Source organism: Culex quinquefasciatus, chromosome 1 (assembly GCF_015732765.1).
Source record: "Culex quinquefasciatus strain JHB chromosome 1, VPISU_Cqui_1.0_pri_paternal, whole genome shotgun sequence".
In the NCBI taxonomy this organism is placed as follows: domain Eukaryota; kingdom Metazoa; phylum Arthropoda; class Insecta; order Diptera; family Culicidae; genus Culex; species Culex quinquefasciatus.
Window position 1 is genome coordinate 23,642,477 of NC_051861.1, and position 22,475 is coordinate 23,664,951.

The window sequence follows — 22,475 nt, forward strand, 5'->3', positions numbered from 1 at the left end:
CACCCTAGCTCTTTTTAACGTATTTTGGTTTGAATTTTTACACACGTTTTTCAATGCTGTTTGTTCAATGATATACATCTGTTCTCTGTGACACGATTATTGTTTATGAGAAACTTCCAAAGATTCAAAATTCGATCTATGGGACCCTAAATCAAATCGAATGCAGGTTGCAATCGGTTCAGCCAGTGCCGAGACACTCGAACTGGTTTGTTGGTCACAAAATAGCACAGTTCAGTTTTTGATTCTGAGTCGATATGTATGCATTAGGGTGGTCCAAATCCACCTCCTGAAGTCAAAGATTGGCCCATCACTGAAAAGAGACTGCAAAAACATGACAAAACTTGATAGGCAAAATGTAATGATAGGAAGTAGTAGCATAGGCCAAATAGGGTAGAGGATCCAGAAATCGGATGATATGATGTAATGATGTATGAAAATTCAAAATTCTGTATCTTTTGAAGGAATTTTTTGATCGATTTGGTGTCTTGAGCAAAGTTGTAGGTATGGATAAGGACTACACTGGGAAAAAATGATACACGGTAATTTTTTTTTGTGATTTTTCATTAAACTTTTTGTCACTAAAACTTGATTTGCAAAAAAGCACTATTTTTTTAATATGTTTTAGAGGACATCAAATGCCAACTTTTCAGAAACTTCCAGGTTGTGCAAAAAATCTTTGAGCGAGTTATGAATTATTGAATCAATACTGATTTTTTTCAAAAACTCGATATCTAACATGAGAAAACACATGATCACAGAGAACAGATGTACATCTAGGCTCTAACTTAAAAACTTTTGCACTAAAAAAATGCGTTGCATACAATCTTGCATCAAAGAAATTAGTGTGTGCAGGATACGCTTGGCGGCGCCACCGTCACGGCTGAGAATATTTACTTGACTTAACAATGAAAAAGGATCAATAATTTCGAAAGAAAATAAATGTTAACCTCGCTTAGATATAAAATTTACTTCTGTAAAATTCCAGTTCACAAAAAATAATGCAAAAATGCATTAACATTAACGAAAACATTCAAATTCATTCTAAAATGATGTTTCAAGCAACAACTTAAAATAGTTACCTTCTTTGAATGTTTTATGCAGTGATTAGATGGTCCAACGTTCTGCTACTGTAGGCCATCATGATTTTGGAAATATACATCTGTTCTCTGTGACATGATTATTGTTTATGAGAAACTTCCAAAGATTCAAAATTCGATCTATGGGACCCTAAATCAAATCGAATGCAACCGGTTTAGGTTAAATCGGTTGCCGGGACACTCGAACCGGTTTGTTAGTCACAAAATAACACAGACTTTTGTTCAGTTTTTGATTCTGAGTCGATATGTATACATTAAGGTGGTCCAAATCCACCTCCTGAAGTCAAAGATTGGCCCATCACTGAAAAGAGGCTGCAAAAACATGACAAAACTTGATAGGCAAAATGTAATTATAGGAAGTAGTAGCATAGGCCAAATAGGGTAGAGGACCCAGAAATCGTCCACTTTATAGTGGCAATCTAAATTTGATAAGAATTTGATGACAATTTATGGATTTCGGTTCTATTTGTTGTAGAACGTTTACACAAGGTTTTAATCATTTACATGTTCATTTTTGTTTAAAATTTGCGTTTTAATAAAGTGCTCTGAAGAGCCTATTTTCGCCCCCCTAAATCCAATTTTTGTCCACCCGTGAAAAATATTGTTTAACTACTTTTTCATCCTCTGCTCATTTTTTTCTCCCATTTGCCTGTAAACTCTTAGCACGTTTGAACTAGGTGTCCCACATCTCAGCTTAGGTTAATTTTTGAACTGATGTTTTCACCAAGACACCCTAATGAATGAAATTAATTAAAATGATTATTTAACCTTTAAAATAATCAAGAATGTTCCAAATATATTTTCAAGAACATTTCACTGCGATTAAATAAGTTTTTATGGCAAACGAAAACTGGTTCTATATAAAATCTGAAAACACAAAACTAGATTTCGCCCTGGACGGAAATTGGATCGCATGTTTTTTTCATAACCCCTGAAATCGCCTGAGCAATTCTCTACGTTATCGGTATTTTTTCTTCAATTTAAATTTTTGTATTTTTTAATCCGGCTGTAACTTTTTTGGTGCCTTCGGTATGCCCAAAGAAGCCATTTTGCATCATTAGTTCGTTCATATAATTTTCCATACAAATTTGGCAGCTGTCCATACAAAAATGATGTACGAAAATTCAAAAATCTGTATCTTTTGAAGGAATTTTTTGATCGATTTGGTGTCTTCAGCAAAGTTGTAGGTATGGATATGGACTATACTAAAAAAAAATATACACGGTAAAAAAAATTTGGTGATTTTTTATTTAACTTTTTGTCACTGAAACTTGATTTGCAAAAAAAAACACTATTTTTATTTTTTTTTTCATATTTTGATATGTTTTAGAGGACATCAAATGCCAACTTTTCAGAAATTTCCAGGTTGTGCAAAAAATCTTTGACCGAGTTATGAACTTTTGAATCAATACTGATATTTTTTAAATCTAAATATTGGTCGCGAAAAATTTTCAACTCCATTTTTCGATGTAAGATCGAATTCGCAATCGAAAATTACTTTAGTGAAATTTTGATAAATAGCACCGTTTTCAAGTTATAGCCATTTTTAGGTAACTTTTTTGAAAATAGTCGCAGTTTTTAATTTTTTTAAATAAGTGCACATTTGCCCAATTTTGAAAAAAATATTTTTGAAAAGCTGAGAAAATTCTCTATGTTTTGCTTTTTTGAACTTTGTTGATACGATATTGCCATGCAAGTGTTTAAAAACAGGAAAATTGATGTTTTCTTAGTCTCACTCAAACAACCCGCCGTTTTCTAATGTCGATATCTCAGCAACTAATGATCCGATTTACAATGTTAAAATATCAAACATTCGTAAAATTTTCGGATCTCTTCGAAAAAAAATATTTTCAAAATTTTTAAACCAAGACTGGCAATTTGAAAGAGCGTAATATTGAATATTTGGCCCAGGGCATAAAATTGGATACCCAAACATCTAGGTTTTCTATAAAATCCATGTTTTTAAAAATCTAGGTAAAAACGTTGTTATGGTTTCGTTTGAGAAACCTGTCAAAAATGTATGGACTTTCGTGATTTTTGTTCTCGTGGATCAAACTTACTTTTTTCTCAGGAATTTTTAAACCAATTTTTGATTTTTAAACAGCATTGAAAGAACTCTTTAAATTTTTAGAAAGTAGGGTTGGAAGCTTTCATTTTCATTTCTTTAGGGGTCAACATTGGCTGTATTGTTTACTTACATTTGCTACATATTTAGTAAAAGGAAATCTACAGGAGTTTTAGTAGTGTCCCAGACTGTGCCTTTACGCATTTTTTACAATTTAAATGATAATGTTGCCATACTACAGCAGAAAATGTGAAAAACAATCAAAAAATTTAAAAATTTACTATAGAAATAAGACAAAAATTTGATAGGCAAATTTAATGATAGAAGGTAGTAGAATAGGCCAAGACTACCAAAAACAAACATAAACTAGACATGATACTAAAAATGAAACAAGAAAAACATAAAACAAGAGATGTAAAGATTTTCGTAGAACAAAAGATGCTCAAAACCTTCAAAAATTTCGACCTCGAATTTTAAATTTTATAAATTTTTGACTGCAAAATTTGTGTACATGTTTTTTTCTTTACATGACCTCAAAACAATCGTTTGGTGGAATTATTAATTTATTTTTGCATTTGTCTGGCAGCAGCGGCAGCCTTAAGAAATATAAATTGACATAAGGACGGGGATAGGAAATTCAGTAAATTCACACAAAAAAGAAGCACCGCATGGGGAAAGTAACCTGTGCTGTGTCGAGCGAATCCGACCATGGCCAGGGCACTTGTGACGTACGTTTCCGGCGTACAAACAACCATGTTGGTTCGAGAAAATTTCGACAATTTCGTTGCGACGAAGCCTGGCTCTAGCGATTGGACGGTGATGCCGTGCCCAGCGTACTCGGTGGCCAAAGCATCGCTGAACTTGGCCACGAAAGCTTTTGACGCTGCGTACACGGAAATTAACGGACCCGGCAAGTACACGTAGATTGACGCTACGTTGATGACCACTCCCTTGCGCCGTTTGACCATCCCTGGGAGAAACAGGCCGCACATCCGAAGTACCGAGGTCACGTTACATGCCATCATGCGGTCGAAGAACTCTAGTCGGTCTGGGAGGGCCGAGAAGTACTCTGGGTTGGCGTAGCTCATGCCCACGTTGTTGACCAGAATGCCAACCTCGAGGTCGGCCGTTTGCTTCTCAATGGCGTCGTAGATCTCCGGACCGGATGTGAAGTCGACAGCGATGATTTTGGTTTGAACGTTGAATTCATTTTCTACAACAAGAAGATTTTTTTTATTTGACGACAGTTTATGGTGGACGTTCAACTCACGAATATCTTTGGAAACATCTTTTAGCTTGGCGAGAGATCGACTCACGAGAATCAAGTTGATGCCCTTCTTGGATAACTGTGAATAAACATTCAACAAAAATTTCACAATCAGAACACAAAATCTAAGGTTTACTTACGGCTTTGACGAAGGCCTTCCCAATTCCATCGGTTGCTCCCGTGACCACTAAAAAATATTAAACACGATTTCATTACTCAAAACCTCCATAACTTGTGTGACACGTGACACTCACACGCCCACTGGCCCATCTCCTTTAGCCGAATTTTCGGTCCAAACAGCTTCGGCCCTAGCAAATTCAGGTACAACCACGGAACCACCTGCCAGAGCAGCAGGAAGGCCACGGCCAGGGTGCAAATGCCACTAACATAATCGTACATTTTGATTTCTGCGGAGTTTCTTCCGAAACGCTCGATCCGAAGGCTGCAAAGTTAGACTATCGTTTGTGGGTCTCCCAAAAAAAACAACGCGCTCATTTTTCTCAACCATGACGCGTGACTTTCCCCGGAGATGTAACGGATGGGTGATCTTGGTTTAGACCTGTTTAGACAGAAGAATCGGGAACAGTAATATCAGCGAGGCTTTTTTACCAACCTTATGTATAATTTCAAAACGGAGGTTTTTGTATGATAATTTTTCCTCCAGGAAAAAGGGGTCTGTAATTTAATGGATTCATGGCAAAATGCAGAATGGGCATTTTTCGAAAATAAAGGAATGTTTTTCTTGTTACATGCAAATCTCTTTTACGCGGAGGCGTTACACTTTTTGTTTCGTCAATTTCTCTTAACACTTGTAGCTAGGGACCTACATAGGGAAATGAAATGTTCTGGGAGAAATTTCAAACACCCAAAGTCATTCAAATTTAAGGTTGAAAAACTTGTAGTTTTTCTTTCGTGCTGGCACTTTTTTTATACCGAACAAGCTCAAACATAACAAAAACTACCAGATTATTATCAACAACAGTTTTACAATACTTGTAATTGTTATAAGTCTCGTTTTTTGCCAAAACTATTTTAAATTGATTCCAACCATCTTCTTGCATGATCTTGTTGCTCGATTGGAACCCCGATTTGACAGTTCGATTGGAACCCTGAGAGTGACATTTCGCCTCTCCATATAGGCTCTCTACTTGTAGCCCCAACGGGGTCAAAAAAGTTGGAAATGCAACTTCACCGGCTCTTTGAACCTTTGGAAAAAGTTGGAAATGCCTTTTTCATTGTAACTTAGGGTACACGCATCTGTTTTGGATCTACTTTATTGTAGGTGATTCTAGACATTTTTCCGGATCGGCCGAGATACAGCCGGTTGAAGTTGCATTTCCAACTTTTTTGATCCCCTTGGTGCTTCGCGTAGTTTTTGACCCCGTCGTTGCTTCAAGTGTTAACCCATAAAGTGTATTTACAAGCTTCAAAAGCGTTTAGCATTAGCATTAGCAATAAAGGTCACACAATTCCGGATGGCTGCACAACGCTTATCTTGCTGTTTAACTGTAATTAAACGTATAATAGCACTAGACTCTCATCCGGTTACAATATTCCAACACGGGAGATACCATGTTTTCATCTTTAGATGAGCGTGTAATACTATCCAGTAAGATAAGGGGCTCCTGGCCGGTACCTTGCTAACCTCGGGGATTGGAAGGCATGTTAGTAAACATCTATCTAGAATGCGCAGAGATCTCTACGTCACCTAGTGGTATAGATGTTTGTAGGGAGGTTTTGGACTCAATGTTAGTAAATTGAATGTTCTTATTATTTAACACCACAAACCAAGCTAGATTTTCAACCACCAAGCTACATCACCACAAAAAACCAAGCTAGATTTAAACACAAATACATTACAAAACGAACACGACAATAAAACCATCATCCTGGTACTGCTGCTCACACGATACTGACGCGCAATAATATTCATTAGCACAATGATCCCCCATCGCATGCATGGCATGAACATGAACACGAACACAGCACAAAGAGAACACCACAAAAATCCATCTCCTCATCACTACTGCTTGCATGATACTCACGAACAGCGACACAAAAGCACACAAAAAAATTAACCTGAATAATCACGACTTCGTGTCCCCACTTCCAGCGCACCAATCTCTTCAAAAGCGTTTTGTAGAAGAAAAATTTCAATGAAACTTTGTAGACATGTTATCCTAGGCCTTTATTAGCCATTTTTGTGTATATCAAGCCAATTGTACTCGAAAATAACATTTCAAACTTATGGGAAATTAAACGAGCTTTCCGTTAATAGTAGTTTATGCAACAAGTTGCAAAAAGAGGATTTTTTCAGCACGAGTCGTACATTTATCCAACGAGGTTCACCGAGTTGGATAAATACGAAGAGTGCTGAAAAAAATCAAGTTTTGCAATGAGTTCCATACAACATTTTTTGCAATTCCAAAAAACGCACACTGAGTGAAATTTTAAGTCAAATTTTCATGTCAAGCAAAACATTGTAAAAGGACCTAAGTCAAAAATGTAAACAAACCGGTTTTTTAATGCAATCGATGCTTTTAGTCATAAACTATCACTGCATGTCGAGAAAAGTATTAAACAATGATTTTTATGAGAAAAAAAACATAATTTTACAAAAGGCCAAAGTTTATGACATCTTATTTGTTTTCAATATCCACTTAGACCCTTTGCATCAAAGGACCAATGTGGAAACTTTTTGTTTTGTTTTGAAATCGTGTTAGCTCCAGGGACAAACCAGTATCGATTCAAAACAAAAATCGAAACAGAGTATGGCCCTTTGTTTCCAACTAATATAACGGGCAGTCCGCGCAGCTCATTCGGAATTCCAGTCAGTCCTGGCGGTAATAACATGGCTCGTTCCATTTTATCCACCTGCGGAAGTAGCAGGGGAGTTGAAAATGGTAGCGGTGAAAGGTGACGTCCGGATGGTGGTCGCGGCAGAAGAATGAACGCTTCGTCTCGGTACGGACAGTAACTAAAAATCTGCGGCCGCGCGCTACTCGCATGTCGCCGGTGAACAGCTACCCAGCCCCGCTTCAGCAGCAACGACGTGTACCAGGTGAACCTGCCCCAGGCAACGACTACGCTCAAGATCAGCTCAGGTGACGACGCCCGGAATAACCCGACAATAGTGGCCACCTTCAGTGACCATGGTGATAGTAGATTCACGAGCGGGGCCAACGACATGAATCCGTTTTGTCGCCGAAGAATTGATACGGAACGACGGATGCGTCAGTGTACGAATTGAAAATATGCAGGCTGTGGATGCGATCCAAGAAACGATAAAGGCAGCTTCAAAGGAGAATATGCTACCGGAAGCAGCGTCACCCATCAACCGGTGCCATGTTCCGACGCCGTCATCGACGTTTCTGATCAACGAATTTACTCTTCCACTAATGTCGATTTACCAAAAATAAAAATTGGAGATTATTTCTGGCAAATTCCTCCCCAGACGTGCGTCATTATGATTTTATTTAAAAAAAAACACAAAAGAACAAAAATGCATCAATTTATTTGGTGAAAACCATCACTTGAAATCTTTGCTTATGAGAGGTGATTCATTTCTCTAGTTTGCTATTCCGTGTCGTACTTTTCGGCCGTAGCAAGATCCAAGCTATTTTGTTCCGATGGAACCTCCCGTTGAATACGCTCTTTAGAACAGAAAGAACTCAATCACTTCCTTTTTCCTTGGGTGATATCCGGTAAAGCACAAAAACATACAGGATCGACGGAGACGTCCGAGCTATTTTGCGGCATCTGTGTTGGCACCAGGGAAGACTATTCCGGGTGGTTCACTGTGTTGTCCGGATACTTTGTTCTCGTCACAGATGATGAGGAGGTACGTTTGTATCCTTTTGGCGTAGGCGCAGTTTCATCCTAGTCCAGACCGAACCTGCTGGTGGCGGTTTTCTTCGGAGCGAGGTCCAGCGAGCACAGATCGATCAGTTGCGCCGAGAACTGCGGTTACACAAACGATTTCGAGCCTCATGGCTTCGCAATAACCTGCTGCTGTCGGTTCCGGATAATCCCCGCCATCCGACTCGTCACGTACTCTGGCATGTTTATCACCGTAACCGGGTTGATACTCCATGGCGGCTCAGCAGCAGCAGCTCCTCCGAAAAAACAGCGAACGAAAACTTCTTCCTCCCTCGACCTCTGCCGCCACCTGCTTTGCACTTCCCTGTAAAATAAAAACTTTATTAGGTACTTTAAAACACTAAAACTTGGATCTTACCTTTAGGAATACAATAAAACTCGATACATTATATAAATTTTATGAAAATAAAACTAATTAACTGTTCAATTAACGTAAAACGAGAAAAATGAGTTTTTGGTGCAAAAGTCCTAACACGATATCATAATTTGTTTTGGTTTGGCCTGCGAAGCCAAAAAACAAAAGAACAACAAAAACAAATCCTGACGTCGTGTTTGGCCGTTTGACATAGGGCCAGATGGAAAATGAAACACGCCAATGTTTACAAAGGCGCTAAAACGCAAAGGGCTTAACCGGTCCCGCATGTTGCTAACTTTTTTAAAAGGCCAATGTAATTTTATCATCAATTTTACAGCAATAATGAAATGTTTTCTTAAAATTGAATACGAGGAAGCATAACGATACTAGTTTCACGTATTTTAATTGAATAATACCCTCAATTAGGCAAATAAGTTCGAAATAGGAATTGAAAAACTATCCGCAGATTTCATCTTCGTTTTTCTCAATGTTTTGAAAAATGAGATTGGACGTTTTACAATGTTTTGCTTGATGTATTTGATCAATAAATTGTTTAAATCAAAAAAATGTTGAAAAGTGTTACTTTTCAGCATTTATTTTGAAAAGTGTTGCTATTCGATTCTGTTATTTTTGGTACAGAAAAGTAGGCTATTTCGTCGTTCAAGAATGACAGGAAAAGTGAGTAGTTTCAGGACGGAATTGCAAAAAAATATTTTCGAGTCTGAAAAATTAAGTCTGTCATATAGAAATTGCAAAAAAAATCCCCATTACCTTATTTTTTCCAAATATTTTTTTTAAACCACTGTATCTTTACAAGGAATGGACATACGACAATGGTCAATATGGAAACTTTTATGTAAATCTGGGAAATCGATTCCCATTATAGGTTTTCAAATATTTTGTCGTTTAGACCACTTTTCAAAAAAACAGTTTTAATAAATGATTTTTGTATTTTTTTAGGAGAGACTCCTGCATTTTTTGTGAGTCTTTTTGAAACATCTTAGGCAGTAATTTTTAAATTACAAAATTCAAAAAAATATTTAAATAACTTACGCCCTTCTCAAATGTTATTTTCGAGTACAATTGGCTCCATATACTCAAAAATGGCTTATATAGGCCTAGGATAACATGTCTACAAAATTTCATTGAAATCGGAGAAAGTCGGGTATAAAAGTACCAGAAAAAATTCCCGATTTGAGCTGGAATTGCTCTAAGAAACGATTAAAACCTTCTTATCGCATTTAAAAGATTCCAAAAATGTTGCGTAGTTCCAAAGAAATCGTCAAAATTAAAAGAGGTTTCTCCTTATCACCTAGGGGAAGCATACCCATCTCGCATTGACCTAGCTAATCTGCCTGAAATTTTCAGGGTTTGGTTGTACACAAAAAACTAGCACCTGGCCAAAATATGAGCACTCTAGGTCAACAGGAAGTGGGACAAATCGGGACACAAAGTGTTATGGTTGAAAACCGCCAAAAATATTTAAAAAGCTGTAACTTAGGCAAAATTCTATTAAATTTCAAAATTCAAAATGCAATTGAAAGGACCTAAAAAATGCAACAAAATGCGAGGTGAAGCATCCCAATCGGTAATATCTAAAAGGAGTTGTTGGAGTTTTAGTGGAAAAAATGTACAATTTTCAAACTCAAATAAAAAAGTGTTCCATCCAAATATCAACTCGATAGAACCTGAAGCTTGTAGGGGACCTCTGGGACTACCATCGCTTTGGGTTAGAGAGTAACTTGAATTTTTTAGCTGTAATTTTTTCCCCGGGAGACCCTTTAAATCTCATTTTCGGGTGATAATTTTACCATATTTGTGTTCCTGAGTCAATTTCACAACATTTTTTATATTCCTCCATTTTAATCAGCCATCTTGGGTTTAAAAAATCCTAATCACTTAAGCTTAAGCTCAAATCATAAAAAGTCATCGAATACTATTTTTTATTCGATCATCCTAACTTAATTATTTCCAAGGCCTTCGAATAATCTAGTCTAGATTAAGTAATGTTTAGCTTAGTCAAATCAATCAATATCAAACCATCCACATTAACGACCCCCGGGTCTTTTGTGGTCTCTATTGCAAGTTTCTGCTCGAACCTAGGAGTCCGAAGGCTTGAATGGGGAGAGCACCCAAACCTCTTTCTACTCCAAGGAACCTTCCACCCCAGTGTTTGAACTGACGACCTTTGGATTGCGAGTCCAACCGCCGCCAGCGATTCCACCGGAGTAGGCTTGGTTTGGTGTGTTGTTTGTACTTATGGCATGGAGACGACTCCTACACCTGGAATGACTTAACGGCCTAACAACCAAGGCCGAGACCGACATTTTACTTCCTCATCCGATGGAAGGTTGCAGCAGATGGGAATCGAACCCAGAATCATCCGCTCACAAAGCGGACAGCGTAACCATTCGGTCACGCACTGACGCTGACAAACGAAAGTAGCGAGTAAAATTTTGAATGATGATATCCTATTTAAAATAAATATTATTCTAATGATAAAGCATAACACTTTAATAAGTCAATATTGAATCTGTTTAGCTTAGATGCTTTTTTTAAATTTTATTGAGGTTTTGCAGCGCGACTGTGTTTCAAATGTAGATGGCGCCAACATGAGGTTACTTGCCCAAAATCGTATTCATTTCTGCTGGATTGAAGAACAAAATCGCTTATTTCTCATGATTCCCTGCATCAATCTTAATGAAACTGGTTGCAAAAGACGAGAAAAAATGTTTGCTTTAAAATAATGAACATCAATTTTTGGGCGCGCAAAAATTTGTGAACTTTTTCTTCAAAAAACATGTTTCAGAACACGAAAAAATTAGTTTCCCCATATATATCAAAGAAATAAACAGTTACATAGTTAATAACAGATGTGTTAACGTATATTTAACAATTTTTATTGATTTTTGACAGACTTCGTTGCCAAATAGTTCAAATAACTATCTTTTACTAAATTTACAATTTTGTCATAGAAGCATCAAACAAATAATGGAAAGTTGTACACCAAATTGTTGGAAATAATTTTTCTCATCCGAATCCGGCATAAGTTTTATAAAAATATTGATTTTGAAGGTAAAAACACATTTTTTCGAAAAATCATAGGTTTACGCTATTTGTTCATAGGTGGCGACATGTGTCTTTTAGCTTTGCTGCAAATTCTCTATAAAAATATTATACATTGAAACGAATTCCAAAATCACGTGTTCAGCATACAACATTCACATTGCACGCAACAAAGGTTGGTGTCCACGCTGCACAACATGAATGAATTCAGTGTGATGAATGAACCACATACAGATCAATGAATTCAGGCAAGCTCTCTGCCCTGTCTCTCTTCAAACCGGGACTTCACAAACACTGGCCCACAAATTTTCACAGTGCTGTAGCTTTCAAAACAAAGAATGCCGCTGGTGGAACTGGTGTTGGTGAGATCAGCTCAACCCAGCAGGCCGAAGACTACATTTGTCGAATCAATAACACTCGGCCATCATTATTCATACGGTTGTGCTCGAGGTAAGTCCACTTTGCTTTGTTGTCCGTAATAACATCGTTTTAAGCTGTCCATTTTGAAATCTTGAGCACTGCAAAGATTGAACGTTTTTTCGAATATTTTGTTTCCAAGCCTCTTTCTTCTAGCAGTGCAATACTTTCCTTATAAAAAAATAGTTATCAAATTGTTACAACTCACAGGTTTAAAGTGCACCAAAAGTGCTGCGTAGAATGATTCACCATCAGATAATGTAATTATAGCTTCCCTGGTTCAGTGGAATTTACTGGAAGCAAAGTTTTACAAACAAAATCATTTAATATTAAATAACTGCGGAGAGATGCACCGACTTGGAAGCACCTAAGAAAAGATGGCATGTTTACATTACAAACTGCAATAACAAGTCACTAGTTGACCTTTAGTTATCAGTTCGTTGTTGTCGGTGGTGGTGGTGATGGTGGGAAACTTTTCGCTTTCTTTATTTTCGATGTCCGATTAGCACACAGCTGAGTGTGAAAATATGACGAAAGTGTTGTGTGGCCCAATTTCGATCCAGGGGAAACCGAGCGTTGACCCACTATCAATGGAATTTACGCGTCACAAGTAAATTTAACATAAAGCTTGGAAATGTAACCTGTAAACACTCATCAGTGTTTTAAACTTATTAACCAAGAATTTTTCATTTGTAAACCTTAGTCGGAAAATATATAATTTTTGAACTTGTTTTTTTTTATTTTCTTCTATGGCCGATGCAAATATTTAAAAAAGTTTTTGTCCCTCGGCCCTGGCCGAGGTCAAGGAAGGGGCAAAAAATAAAAAAAATATAAAAATTTATATAACAAGCCATAGTCTTCACATTTAAATGAAAAAAGTGTTTTAAAATGCATTTTACACTAGTTCAGTTGTTTTGCAATCATTAGTTTTCAAAAAATCTAAGATCTGACAAAAACAAAAAAAAATATCGAAAAAAAAGATTTTGCATCGAAAATTTTCAAAAAATCTTAAGATTTTTTAGTAAACCCAAACATGCTAAAAATGATTTTAAACGCAGGAGAATGTATTCTAATTTTATTTCAGCTGGTTGCACTTGAATTTTCATTGAATTTTTAAAGTTTATTGTAAAAATATTTTTTTGCCCCCTGATTTTTCGGGCCAATTTTGAAAACTTTTAAAAATATTTGTACCAGCCTAAGGCCGTTGCAAAAAATTTTCGAAGTTTATGTCCCTCGACGCTGACCAAAGTTGAGGTGGGCAAAAAAATAAAAAAAAAGTATAAAAAATTAAATTACGAGCCATGGTTTCAACATTTGAAGTGTTTTAAAATGCGTTGTACACCTATCCAGTTGTTTTACAATCATTGGTTTCCAAAATGATTGAATATTAGCGAAACCATTTTTTGGGAAAAAAAAAGATTTGGTGGTGCTGTGCATCGGTATTCATAAAAATTCAAAATATTTTCAAACCACCCCAAACATGCTAGATTATCAATGCAGAAAAATGTATTTTAGGTTGTTTTTATTTGACTAGACTTCTATTTTGATTAAAATTTTGATGTTTTCTGAAAAAAAAATTGCACCCTGATTTTTTGGCCCAATCAAGAGGGGGAAATGGAAATTTGAATGGGAAAAGCAACTTTTTGTTAATTGTGTTCTTATAATTTTACATTTTTAGCTAATTTCAACATTCTCGTACAAGATAAGATGTTTCCAGATTTTTTGAACGATTTCTCCCTGATTCTTGTGAAGTTCAAGGTGGGTCGGAGGACAACATAGAATAAAAATATCTGAATTTAAATTTCAAACTACATTTTCATATGTCGAAAGAAAAGGGTTTAAAATTGATCGTAAACAAAAAAAAATAAGTCAAAGACACTAAACCGTCAAAGCATTCTATTTAAGATACGGATTTCTAAACATTTGTTAGCCTTTTTGAATTTCGAAAAGTTGAATGAAATTTGAAGCCAAATACCAAATAACGAATATGCTCTATTCACCGAATCTCAGAGAATTATTCCTTGAGCAAGGAAAAGTTGTACTGTAGAATAATTTTGTTTGCAATTTCAATATTGACTTATGTTAAAGTGTTATGCTTTATCATTAGAATAATATTTATTTTAAATAGGATATCATCATTCAAAATTTTACTCGCTACTTTTGTTTGTCAGCGAAAGGCCAGACAAAAACTTACCCTCAACGAATAAGGGAACGTTCTAGTCTAGATTGCCGTCATCATCGATGGCTGTAAATCATTACTCAAACTGGTCTAATCTGGGAAGAACGAGAAGCTATTTGTTCCATTTATGTAGCACTCAATGATCAACAACTTTGAAAATAACTTTCCTTGTTTGGATGAAAAAACAGGAAAGCATCGAGAGGCCTTCGAGCGAACCATTGCACCACAATCTGGCCTGACCTGACCTACTTTACTGACGTTTGCTCCTTTTTCCTTTTTTACAGAAAATAAAACAAAATGAGATATCTGCTGCTGGTAGCAGCGTTGGCCGTAGCCTCAGTGGCGGCCAAGGGCGTTCGCATCAGTCCATTGTCCGGCAAGTTTATCGACCAGATCAACGCCAAGGCGACCACATGGCGCGCGGGACGGAACTTCCACCCGGATACGCCAATGTCCTACATCCGAGGTCTGATGGGAGTTCACAAGGATGCGGACAAGTTTATGCCTCCGGTCATGCTGCACGATCTGGATGAGGGTGATGATCTGCCAGAGAACTTTGACGCGCGCGAGCAGTGGCCAAACTGTCCCACGATCCGGGAAATCCGTGACCAGGGCTCGTGTGGTTCGTGCTGGGCGTTCGGTGCCGTCGAAGCCATGTCCGATCGTATCTGCATCCATTCGAAGGGTAAGGTGCACTTCCGCGTGTCGGCTGAAGATCTGGTGTCGTGCTGCCACACTTGTGGCTTTGGATGTAACGGAGGATTCCCGGGTGCTGCCTGGAGCTACTGGGTTCGCAAGGGACTGGTCAGCGGAGGTCCGTACGGATCCGATCAGGGTTGCCAACCTTACGCGATCTCGCCTTGTGAACACCACGTGAACGGAACCCGCGGTCCGTGCAATGGCGAAGGCAAGACCCCCAAATGCGTCAAGAAATGCCAGGCCAGCTACAACGTTCCGTACGCCAAGGACAAGTTCTTCGGCAAGTCCTCCTACTCGATCGCAAGCCACGAGCAGCAGATTCAGAAGGAACTCTTCACCAATGGTCCGGTCGAAGGTGCATTCACGGTTTACGAAGATCTGCTGAACTACAAGGAGGGCGTCTACCAGCATACCGCCGGAAAAATGCTCGGAGGACACGCAATCCGTATCCTGGGTTGGGGCGTCGAGAACGACACAAAGTTCTGGCTGATTGCCAACTCGTGGAACAGCGACTGGGGAGATAACGGCTACTTTAAGATTCTGCGCGGAAGCGATCATCTGGGTATCGAGAGTTCGATTGCTGCCGGTTTGCCAAAGGTTTAGAGAGGGAAGAAGTAGTGAATCAAAAGACTTGAAACTGTCGTATCATTCCGATTAGCGAATATTTTAATCAGTAGGAAGCGTTCTACGCTCAAAAGATATTAAACATAGCTCGGTTTTACCTGCATTAAGGCGAAAGATTATTGGAGCAATAAAAGTTAGAGAAACTATTTTCGTGTGTTTTTGCTTTTGATGACATAAATTGCCTCAAATGAATTAGAACGCCGAGTTGCCCAAATTAATAAAGAGTATCGAGAAGCAACAACAAGATCGAAAACCCATAGCAGAATTTGAACAAAAAACATATACTTATAGCTATTTTTGGGGTTTGCTAAGTTTCCTTTATGAATCATGCAAAATAAATAGCAGGTGTTAAATTTGCCTCACATTACATGTTATTTTTATGTAAATTTCATTTTGTTTGGAGGTACGTTTAGATAGCTATTTTGTTACTAGACTGATAAAAATCATTTCACAAAATACTGCATTTTGAATCCTTATTTTACACGACAACAACATTGGACCGTTCAATTTCACTATTTAAGAACATTTATAACATTGATTCTGCGTTTGGTATAACTATTTCTACGAAAATAAGGATTTCTGAGTGAAATCAGGGTAAAAAATTTCTTCTTTAAAATGTTTATACAAACAGTATTTTTTCAAGATTTGCTTAAATTTGGAAACGGGTACAAAATAAATTTAGGGAAACTTAGAGCTTTCAAATTAATACGACTAAAGTTTATCCAAGAAATTAAACAAAATTGAACAATTTCAGCATAAATTATTTGTTATAAAGTATCATATATCAAGTTCACCTTTAAATTTGCCTTAAATCGATAAAAGATTTTTCATTTAAAATTATTTCGATTGCATGAAATCAAATAATAAAATGAAATTATAAAGTATTTTATTCAGTACTTCCAACCTCAATCTGAATCACGTTTTCAAATCACGCCAAAAGTCCTCAATCCTGCTGCATATCAATTTGCTGCATGTGCAGAGAATTAAGGTACGAATATCTGCAGTGTAAACAAGACTATATCTTATCAGTGTGTTACGGAGGGGCCTGTGACGCGACCGTTGACGTAGGATGAATCATTGATGCGACATATCGACTTAACGAAACGGGTTAGAATTTTTAAAATTTCATGGATTTATTTACTTTTCTCCAGTTTCTGTGAAGTTTACCTTGCAGACCCAAGAGATAAGGGCATGCAACATGGCTGGATATTCACGTTTGATTCCGCGATATTTTAGATTTACATTTTTAATTTGTGTAACAAGTATTTGTATAATTCAATTCAATTGGTTTTGCTTGCACTACATTTTACAGCGCAAATTAATTCTCAACCCATTTTAACTATTTTAAATTTTCAGCAATAAACATTGAAGAATTAAAGCAAACTATTATTTCGATTAAAACAAAATGTGATTTTTGTAAGCCTGTGTTGAATCTTCCGCCAAATGTTGAACGCAAGTTTGGTTTGTGTCTTGTCTGGCAGAATGTTTCATTAGCGTGAACAGTTTTGAAAAAAGTTGGATCGATCTCTTAACACTAATTTTTGTGACGGTCAAAATGTGAACCAAATGTATGCGTGGGAACCCTTCAGCCTAATATAAGGTTCAATATATGGGCTTTTTTAAAACAAAATGGTGAGTTTTTCGGAAAAATCAATCAGCCTACTTGAACACCGATTGAAAACCACAAAACTTAAGATTATTTCTGGAGTTTTTTTTTTTTTTTGAAAAGGTCCAATAAACCAAATTTCCAGTTTTTGCGTTTTGGGTGTTTTTTGAAACCGCCTTGAGTCAGGGGTATTAAAAACATCCAAAAAGCAAAAACTGAAATTTTGGTTAATTGGACCTTTTCAAAAAAAACTCCAGATTAAAAAAAAACTGTGACCCCATTGACAATTGATGACGGTATGATTTCGAATAAAATTTAAATTTGCAACAATACACACTAAAAAAAAATTAATATTACATTAGACGTAATTCTTGATTAAACCGATGATAACAACATGTAATCGTATTTTCGATGTAAATTTAGGTTTATTTTGGCGTAAATCGATAAAATTCTCACTGGTTTTCATTTACATCGTGCGTAACCTAAAATTGCATCTCGAATAACCTGATTTTACGCTGAATATGATGCACATAACTGGAGCATCACATTTGATGTAATTTTACATCAAATGAAACCCAATTTCACGCACGTCAGCAGCTACACGATTGTCAGAATTGTTAAACGTCAAACCGTCAGCCAGCTTCGACGTCGCAGAGAATAGCATTTTTCATCCAGATTCCGTTATTTTTTTCGTTTACTGGCCGGAACCTGCTACCGTTTCAGAGAAAACTAGTCAATTCTCTGATAGAGGTGAGTTTAAACATTCTTTGATTGATATACCTGAAACCGATAGCAAATATTTTTTGGTCTTTTCAGGTTGCGGACGGACATCATGGAACGCGAGGAAAAACACGTTTTAAGCCGCAAAAAGAATTGCTCCTGAATAAACCGAAACATAGTGTGCAAGTGCAGGGCTCCATGTCGTCGGTTCAATCCTCGGTTCGGTTCCATCTGTGCCATCTTGATGCTTCCTTGAGCGAGTGGCCAACACGGTACAAATGGTATGCCGGAAGGTTGTTAGTGGAAATAATCCTAGGCGGAGGGTTTATGGCGCTACTCCAGTGAAAAATCTTTGTGGTAAAAACAACGAAAAACGAGTGAAAGTTGTGTAATTAATTGTGATGAATATTGTGCAATAAAAACATTTCAAATTCAGAATACAGAAACACGTTTACTGTCGTCCAATAAGAAAAATGAGATTCCTATTCGAAAATGTCCCGCCAAAATTACGTTTAATGTAATTTTACACGATATCGGAGATTGTTTGGGTCGTGTAACTTTACGTCTAATTAGACACAACATTGCGTCCAGTTTGATGCTCCAGTTATGTGCATCTAATTTAACCGAAAATTACACGTTTTTTTCGTAGTGTGTATGCACAGACAATATGCACAGATGAATATTTGATAGAATATTTATTAGATGAAGAATTTAATCATAAAAGATTCCTACACAAATTTTCTCAAGTTATTCCATTTAATAACCCGAGAAATTGAAATACCTTTGTCCCAAAACCATGAGATAGATTCATTTATGCTGTTCTAATCTAAAACTCCTGAGGCAGTACTTATGTCCACAAACCAGTACGTATGCCTACAAAGAAATTCTGACTAAGTATAACGTGTATTCAATGCCTTGAGAGGCGTCCAATAGCCAAATCAATCTGCTATTGATGGCACCATTAGTCATCCGGTGGTGCGTGGGGTAAGATCAACTGACAAAAAGTTGGCTCTCAGTTATTCAAAGATGAATCCTCTAATAGTTGAACAAATATTTCTTTTCTTTTTTAATAGTTTCTGGAAACTTTACAAAATGAAACTTCTATTGCTGACAGCAACGGTTATCGTTGTCTTGTGGGCCATGTATCGAGTCCCAATTAACCCCCTGTCGGAGAAGTTTATCGACAAGATCAACGCCAAGGCGACCACGTGGCGCGCGGGACAGAACTTCCACCCGGATACGCCACTGTCCTACATCCGAGGTCTGATGGGAGTTCACAAGGATGCGGACAAGTTTATGCCTCCGGTCATGCTGCACGATCTGGATGAGGGTGATGATCTGCCGGAAAACTTTGACTCTCGCGAGCAGTGGCCAAACTGTCCCACGATCCGAGAAATCCGTGACCAGGGCTCGTGTGGTTCGTGCTGGGCGTTCGGTGCCGTCGAAGCCATGTCCGATCGTATCTGCATCCACTCCAAAGGCAAGGTGCACTTCCGCGTGTCGGCTGAAGATCTGTTAACATGCTGTACCAATTGTGGCCACGGGTGTGACGGAGGTGCTCCCGGAGCCGGCTGGAAGTACTGGATCGACAAGGGACTGGTCAGCGGAGGTCCGTTTGGATCGGATCAGGGTTGCCGACCGTACACAATTGAACCTTGCGTCCACGTCGAAAATGGAGCCCGAAGTCCGTGCAAGGATTCTATAACCCCGAAATGTATCAAGAAGTGCCTACCAAGCTACAACGTGCCGTACGCAAAGGACAAATCGTTTGGCAAGTCTACCTATTCGATCGCCAACGACGAGCGTCAAATCCGGAAGGAGATCTTCACCAACGGACCAGTTGAGGCCACCTTTACGGTGTTTGATGACTTTGCAAGCTACAAGCACGGTATCTATCAGCACACAAGTGGAAATCTGGCCGGTGAACACGCCGTTCGGATTTTGGGTTGGGGCGTCGAGAACGGGACCAAGTACTGGCTGGCGGCCAATTCGTGGAACAGCGACTGGGGAGATAACGGCTACTTTAAGATTCTGCGCGGAAGTAACCATGTGGATATTGAAAGTGCGATCGTTGCAGGATTGCCGAAAGTTTGATGAGAATGAAATGTTTAAGCGAAATAAAAGCAAATGACGTTTTGATCGACTTAACTTTTCAAATAGTGCTGTGTAAATAGATTTGAATAATTGCAGCAAAAGTAAATGTAGATGTAGATATCATAGGTTTACTATGCCCCCATATGAATTAAAAATAATCAAATTGTTAAAAAATAATTCCACCAAAAATGAGAACGAATTGCAAAAAATTACTTTGAGTTTTTAACATTCACAAACCAAAACTGGAGTCAAATTTGTCAGTGCACTGGGAGGACTCCCTCTACACAGAAAAAAAAAATCATGGTAATATTACATCTGGAAAAGAGGTACATCTTTTATGTCAGAAAAAAATGTGAAATTTTACCTCTAAAAATATATAATTTTACCATTATTCTGGTGTAATGTAGCATTTTCAGTCTAAATTGAGGTAAAATTACATCATTACATCCAAAATTACACCTTCCAAATTTACACTTTTTTTTGCTATGTAGCAGAACCATGGCAGGAATATTCGAGCCATTCTCCACCATGCTACATGTAAAAAAATGTTAATTTGGAAAGTTGAATGTTACCTCTTTTGCCTTCCTCACTGAGGTAAGGCTATAATCCTGCTCTGAAAATGAACTTTTTATTAAAAGCACCTAGACCCACCTTCATGTATACATATCGACTCAGAATCGAAAACTGAACAAATGTCTGTGTGTGTGTATGTGTGTGTATGTGTGTGTGTATGTATGTATGTGACCAAAATTCTCACTGAGTTTTCTCAGCACTGGCTGAACCGATTTTGATCGAACCAAATGCATTCGACTTGGTTTAGGGTCCCATACATCGCTATTGAATTGTTTGAAGTTTCGATAAGTAGTTCAAAAGTTATATATAAAAATGTGTTTTCACAAATATCCGGATCTCAATTATATGCATGTAAACGATGTCCGGATCCATCATCCGACCCATCATTGGTTAGGTAATTAAAAGGCCTTTCCAATGAGTAAAAAACATTGAAGATCTGGCAACCCTGTCTCGAGTTATGGCCACTTAAGTGATATTTATTTACTTTTTTGAAGCCGGATCTCACTTAAATGTATGTAAACTATGTCCGGATCCACAATCCGACCCATCGTTGGTTAGATTATCAGAAGGCCTTTCCAACGAGTCCAAAACATTGAAGATCTGGCAACCCTGTCTCGAGTAATGACCACTTAAGTGATATTTATGTACAATTTTGAAGCCGGATCTCACTTAAATGTACGTAAACTATGTCCGGATCCAGCATCCGACCCATCAATGGTTAGGCAATTGAAAGGCCTTTCCAAAGAGTCCAAAACATTGAAGATCTGGCCACCCTGTCTCGAGTTATGACCACTTAAGTGATATTTATGTACTTTTTTGAAGCCGGATCTCACTTAAATGTATGTAAACTATGTTCGGATCCATCATCCGACCAATCGTTGGTTAGATAATTGAAAAACCTTTCCAATGAGTACAAAACATTGAAGATCTGGCAACCCTGTCTCGAGTTATGACCACTTAAGTGATATTTATGTACTTTTTTGAAGCCGGATCTCACTTAAATGTATGTAAAATATGTCCGGATCCATCATCCGACCCATCGTTGGGTAGGCAATTGAAAGGCCTTTCCAAAGAGTCCAAAACATTGAAGATCTAGCAACCCTTTCTAGAGTTATTACCACTTAAGTTATGTCTGTGTTTTTTTCTGGATCTTAAAAAAAGCTGAAATGTGTGTCCAAACCACTCATATTGCTCATTTTATGGTAAAAAGTGAGGAAGGCATCAACCACATAGGTGGATTAGGTTAGTTTTTTGATATAATTTTACATCAATTTAGACTGAAAAAGTGACATTCCCCAGAAAAGTGGAAAAATAACACATTTTTAGAGTAAAAATTACACATTTTTTATGACATTAAAGATGTACCTATTTCCAGATGTAATATTACCATGATTTTTAACTGCGTAGCAGTACACAGAAAAAAAATCATGGTAATATTACATCTGGGAAGGGGTACATCTTTTATGTCAGAAAAAAGGTGTAATTTTACCTCTGGAAATGTGTAATTTTACCTCTTTTCTGGTGTAATGTCACTTTTTAAGTCTAAATTGAGGTTAAACTACATCATAAAAGAGGTAATATTCAACCTTTCAAAATTACAGCTTCCAAATTTACATTATTTTTTACTGTGTACACAGTAAAATTTGTGTAAATTTGGAAGGTGTAATTTTGGTAGGCTAATTTTGTTATTTTTCTTTATTGATGGTGGACAAAAGCCCCCTTGAGCTGTGTCTCACAGCAAAAAAAGTGTAAATTTGGAAGCTTTAATTTTGGAAGGTTGAATATTACCTCTTTTATGATGTAATTTTACCTCAATTTAGACTGAAAATGCGAC

General features: G+C 37.5%; 3 protein-coding genes and 1 long non-coding RNA gene across 4 annotated transcripts; 2 read left to right on the forward strand and 2 right to left on the reverse strand.

The window, feature by feature from the left end:
- Nucleotides 1-3,725: 3,725 nt before the first annotated feature.
- LOC6031552 (very-long-chain 3-oxoacyl-CoA reductase) lies at nucleotides 3,726-4,838 on the reverse strand. Its single transcript, XM_038251419.1, has 4 exons — nucleotides 4,684-4,838; nucleotides 4,570-4,616; nucleotides 4,433-4,508; nucleotides 3,726-4,375 (listed from the first exon to the last, which is right to left on the reverse strand). Exons 1-4 carry the CDS (start codon nucleotides 4,826-4,828, stop codon nucleotides 3,726-3,728), a joined length of 918 nt encoding a protein of 305 aa, XP_038107347.1. The 5' UTR covers nucleotides 4,829-4,838.
- A 3,086-nt stretch (nucleotides 4,839-7,924) lies between these two features.
- Nucleotides 7,925-8,942, reverse strand: LOC119765150. Its single transcript, XR_005276529.1, has 2 exons — nucleotides 8,667-8,942; nucleotides 7,925-8,612 (listed from the first exon to the last, which is right to left on the reverse strand). It is a non-coding gene; the product is annotated as an uncharacterized LOC119765150 (long non-coding RNA).
- Nucleotides 8,943-12,057: 3,115 nt separating this feature from the next.
- LOC6031553 (cathepsin B) lies at nucleotides 12,058-15,794 on the forward strand. Its single transcript, XM_001842285.2, has 2 exons — nucleotides 12,058-12,179; nucleotides 14,610-15,794. Exon 2 carries the CDS (start codon nucleotides 14,623-14,625, stop codon nucleotides 15,625-15,627), a length of 1,005 nt encoding a protein of 334 aa, XP_001842337.1. The 5' UTR covers nucleotides 12,058-12,179; nucleotides 14,610-14,622; the 3' UTR covers nucleotides 15,628-15,794.
- Nucleotides 15,795-19,066: 3,272 nt separating this feature from the next.
- On the forward strand, nucleotides 19,067-20,068 carry LOC6031554 (cathepsin B). Its single transcript, XM_001842286.2, has one exon. The coding sequence runs from the start codon at nucleotides 19,067-19,069 to the stop codon at nucleotides 20,066-20,068; it is 1,002 nt and encodes a 333-aa protein (XP_001842338.2).
- The last annotated feature ends 2,407 nt before the right edge of the window (nucleotides 20,069-22,475 follow it).